We start from the raw sequence: 4968 nt of genomic DNA on the forward strand, positions 1-4968 counted from the left end.
TATCCCCCCAAAATATTGTGTCTCTGTGAATTTTAGGGGAACCAGTATTATTACACAAAATCCTTTTATACAGTTAATGAAACGTTGCATTTAGTATTAAAGTTTTGCATTGGAGAACATATTCTAAGAAGGCAATTATTGTATTCAGTGCATAATTTGATAATGTCAAATTAAATATACTATCAATTCTAAATTATTATGATTCCATCTACAGACTAATTCCTTACAGTTACTACACATGAAAATATAACTTTTCTTGGAAAGTAAAAATACTTTCCCAGATTAATCAATATCAGGAAAGATTATCTGATTTATCTAGGTTTCAATAAATTGTTGTATCTTAGATGTGTATAGCACTCATTAACAAGTACCTAGCTTTTATATTGCTGAACACATTGATTTATTCAGCTGCTAAGAATGTTGATTATGCATGATAAAAGCAAACACAAATATAATTGACAAAGTGGATATTTTACTTCTTCTCTATTACCTTGGTATCAGGTAGCACAAATACATGCTTACAATCAGCTTCCACTTATCAAGAAATTTTAATCGTCACATCAATAATGCAAACTAAACCTGAGAATTGTTTATAATGAAATTTTTTTAAAAAGACAAAACTAACATGTCCAAATTAAAAAGTCTTTGGAATTCACAGGTGAGAGATTTAGAATAGCTTTCAACATTTTCTCACAAATACTTTTCATGAAAAATGTATTTGAAATAGAGCATTAGAAATGATGAAACCGCTTTCATCTGTTTCTTCATTTGCAGTGTCACTTGTGTTTGAAATCATGAACATCTGGAACACCACCTCAGATTTCATTCTCCTAGGACTCTTTAATCACACAGGAGCCCACCTATTTCTCTTTGTGATGGTTCTGATGATTGCCTTCACCTCTCTAGTAGGCAATGCCCTCATGATTTTCATGATTCACCAGGATGCCCGACTCCACACACCCATGTACTTCCTACTGAGCCAACTCTCCCTCATGGACATGATGCTGGTCTGCACCGTTGTGCCCAAAATGGCAGCTGACTACTTGATGGGCAAGAAGTCTATCTCCCGTGCTGGCTGTGGGTTACAAAACTTGTTGCTCCTCACTTTGGCAGGGGGTGAGTGCTTCCTCTTAGCATCCATGTCCTATGACCGCTATGTAGCTGTTTGCCACCCACTGAGATACCCCGTTCTCATGAGCTGGCAACTATGCCTGAGAATGACGGTGGGGTTCTGCTGCGTTTGGCTTGTGCTGACACAGTTGTTTTTGAGTATGTGATGTACATTTGCTGTGTATTAATGCTCCTGGTCCCAATTTCTCTCATTCTGATTTCCTATAGTCTCATCCTTGCAGCAGTTCTCCAGATGCATTCTAGAGAAGCCCACAAGAAGGCTTTTGCCACCTGTTCCTCACATCTCTGTGTGGTGGGACTCTTTTATGGAGCTGCTATTGTTATCTACATGAGACCCAAATCGTATAGGTCAGCTAACCATGATAAAGTAGTGTCAGCCATTTATACTATCTTCACCCCAGTGTTGAACCCCATTATCTACAGTCTGAGGAATAGTGAAGTCAAGGGAGCCCTGAGAAAGTGTATGGGTCAATGTGCTGCCTTAAATAATGACTAAGATTACATTGATTTGCCCCAAATTTCAAGCCTGTACAAAACTGATTATGTCAGGTTTCCTAGAGAAAATTTATATATGCCTTATATCTGTAACTGGTACTATTAAACTTTGAAATGCAGACAAAACTGTATATTTTGGATTTTTCATGTATAATCGTTATGTATATTATTTTAAACATTTATATTTTTTTAATTTTTTATTATACCTGTTAGTTAACATACAGTGTAATACTAATGTCAGATATAGAATTTAGTGACTCAACATTTGTATGTAACATCCAGTGTTCATCAGAACATATGTCCTCCTTAATCCCTATTACCTATTTAATCCATCCCTCACCCACCTCCCCTCAAGTAACCATCAGTTTATTCTGTAAAGTTAAGTGTCTGTTTCCTGGTTTCCCCCCCCCAATCTCTCAATCCCTCGATATCTCTCTCTCTCTCTTTTTTAACTGCTATGTTCATCTGTTTTTTTCTTACATTCCACATATGGTGAAATCATATGGTATTTGTCTTTCTCTGACTGACTTTTTTGGCTTAGCATAATACTCTATACCTTCATTCAGCTCATTGCAATTGGCAAGATTTCATAAAATTTATGGCACACACACACACACACACACACACACACACACACACACACTATAAGTTCTTTTTCCATGAATGTGTTGATGGACATTAGGGCTCCATAATTTGGCTATTGTTAATATTGGGCTAAAAATGTTGGGCTGCATGTATTACTTCAAATTAATGTTTTTGTATTATTTTAGTAAATACTTAGTAGTGCAATTGCTGGGTCATAGGATAGTTCTATTTTTACGTTTTTGAGGAACCTCCATACTTATTTCCAGAGTGTCTGCACTACTTTGCCTTCCACCAACAGTGTGAGAGGGTTCCCCTTCTCCACATCCTCACCAACACCTTTTGTTACCTGTGTTGTAAATTTTATCTATTATGACAGGTGTGTGGGGTATCTCATTGCAGTTTTGATTTATATTTACCTCATGATGAGTGATGTTCATCTTTTCATGTGTCTGCTAGCCATCTGTATGTCTTCTTTGGAAAATTGTCTATTTCATATCTTTGCTCATTTTAACAGGATTATTTGTTTTTTAGGTGTTGAGTTTGATAAGTTCTTTATAGATTTTGGATACTAACCCTTTATCGGATATGCCATTTACAAATCTCTTCTACCATTCTGTAGCTTGCCTTTTAACTTTGTTGTTTGTTTCCTTCACTATGTAGAAGATTTTCATCTTGATGAAGTTCCAATAGTTTATTTTTGCTTTTGTTTCCCTTGCATCAGGAGACATATCTAGTTGCTACAGCCAATGTTAAACATGTGAGTGCCTGTGCTCTCCCCTAGGATTTTGATATTTTCCTGTCTCACATTTAGGTTTTTCATCTATTTTGAATTTATTTTTACATATGATGTAACAAAGTGGTCCAGTTTCATTCTTCTATACGGTGCTGTCCAGTTTCCTCAAGACTATATGTTGAAGAAACTTTTTTCCACTGGATATTCTTTCCTACTCTGTTGAAAATTAGTTTGACCATATATTTGTGGGCCCATTGCTGGGTTTTCTATTCTGTTCCATGGATCCGTGTGTCTGTTTTTGTGCCAGTACCATATTATCTTGATCATTGCAGATTTTTTATATGACTTGAAGTCTACAATTATCATGCCTCCAGATTACTTTGGCTATTCAGGGTCTTTTGTGGTTCCATAAAAATTTTAAGATTCTTTGTTCTAGTTCTGTGAAAAATGTTGGTGGTATTTTGATAGGGATTTCATTAAATATGTTGATTGCTTTGGTTAGTATAGACATTTTAATAATATTTGTTCTTCAAATCTGTGAGGATGGGATGTATTTCCATTTCTTTGTGTCACCTTCAGTGTCTTTCATCAGTGTTTATAGTTGTCAGAATACATCTCTTCTACATCTTCGGTTAGCTTTATTCCTTTATATCTTATGGTTTTTAGTCAGTTGTAAGTGGAATGGATTATTTGATTGCTCTTTCTACTACTTCATTATTGGTGTATAGAAATGCAACTGATTTCTGTACATTTATTTTGTGTCCTGTAACTTTAAGGAATTTATGTATCAGTTCTAGCAATTTTCTGGTGGAGTCTGTTGAGTTTTCTGTATAGAATATCATGTCATCTGCAAAGAGTGAATGTTTGATTTTTTCCCCTTTCTGATTTGGGTGTGTTTTATTTCCTTTTGCTGCTTGATTGAAGTGGCTAGAACTTCCATCACTATGTTAAATGACAGTGGTGAGAGTGAACATGCCTATATAGTCCCTGACCATAGATGAAAAGCTCTGTTTTTCCCCATTGAGAATGGTACTAGCTGTGGGGTTTTTTGTTTTGTTTGTTTTGTTTTGTTTTTGTTATATGGCCTTTATCACATCGAAGTATGTTCCTTCTATCCCTACTTTGTTGAGGATATTTAGCATTAATTAATATCGTAGTTGGTCAATTTTTCCCCAACTATTGAGAGAATCAAATGTTTCTTATCCTTACTTTTATTAACATGGTGTATTAGATTGATTGATGTGCAAATATTGAACCATCCTTGTAGCTTAAGAGTAAATCCCACTTTATTTTGGTGAATGACTCTTTTAATGTATTGCCGAATTTTATTTGTTAGTATTTTGCTGATAATTTTTTTATTAGTTTCAGAGGTAGAATGTACTGATTCAGCAGTGCATATAAAACCCAGTGCTTTTTACAAGTGCCCTCTTTAATGCCCATCACCCAATTTTCCGTTTCCTGTACCCAATTCCCCTCCAGCAACCCTTATTTTGTTTCTTAGAGTTCAGCATCTCTTATGGTTTGCTTCCCTCTCAATTTTCGTCTTATTTTATTTTTCCTTCCTTTCCTATATGTTCATCTGTTTTGTTAATTAAATTCCACATGAGTGAAATCACATATATTTGTCTTTCTCTGACTGACTAATTTTGCTTAGCATAATGCCCTCTAGTTCCATCCACGTTGTTGCAAATGGCAAGATTTCATTCTTATTGATGGCTGAGTAATATTCTGTTGTATATATAGACTATATTTTCTTTATCCATTCATCTGTCAATGGAAATTTGGGCTCTTTCCATATTTTGGCTATTGTGGAGAATTTTGCATCAATGTCCATGAGGAATATTGGCCTGTAGTTCTCTTTTTTAGTAGAGTCTTTCTCTAGTTTTGGAATCAAGGTAATGCTAGTCATACAGAATGAGTTTTGAAGTTTTCCTTCCACTTCTATTTTTTGGTGTAGTTTGAGAAAGATAGGTATTGACTATTTACGTTTTTGGTAGAATTCACCTATGAAGCCATGTGGCCCT

General features: G+C 35.2%; 1 protein-coding gene across 1 annotated transcript; it reads left to right on the plus strand.

Annotated features, from left to right (window-relative positions):
• Window positions 1-794: 794 nt before the first annotated feature.
• Window positions 795-1627, plus strand: LOC109491221 (olfactory receptor 2T33-like). Its single transcript, XM_019809817.2, is given in 2 exon segments — window positions 795-1224; window positions 1227-1627. Coding segments are annotated over 2 exon segments (831 nt in total).
• Window positions 1628-4968: the final 3341 nt, after the last annotated feature.

This window comes from Ailuropoda melanoleuca, unplaced genomic scaffold (assembly GCF_002007445.2).
Source record: "Ailuropoda melanoleuca isolate Jingjing unplaced genomic scaffold, ASM200744v2 unplaced-scaffold7480, whole genome shotgun sequence".
Lineage (NCBI taxonomy): Eukaryota > Metazoa > Chordata > Mammalia > Carnivora > Ursidae > Ailuropoda > Ailuropoda melanoleuca.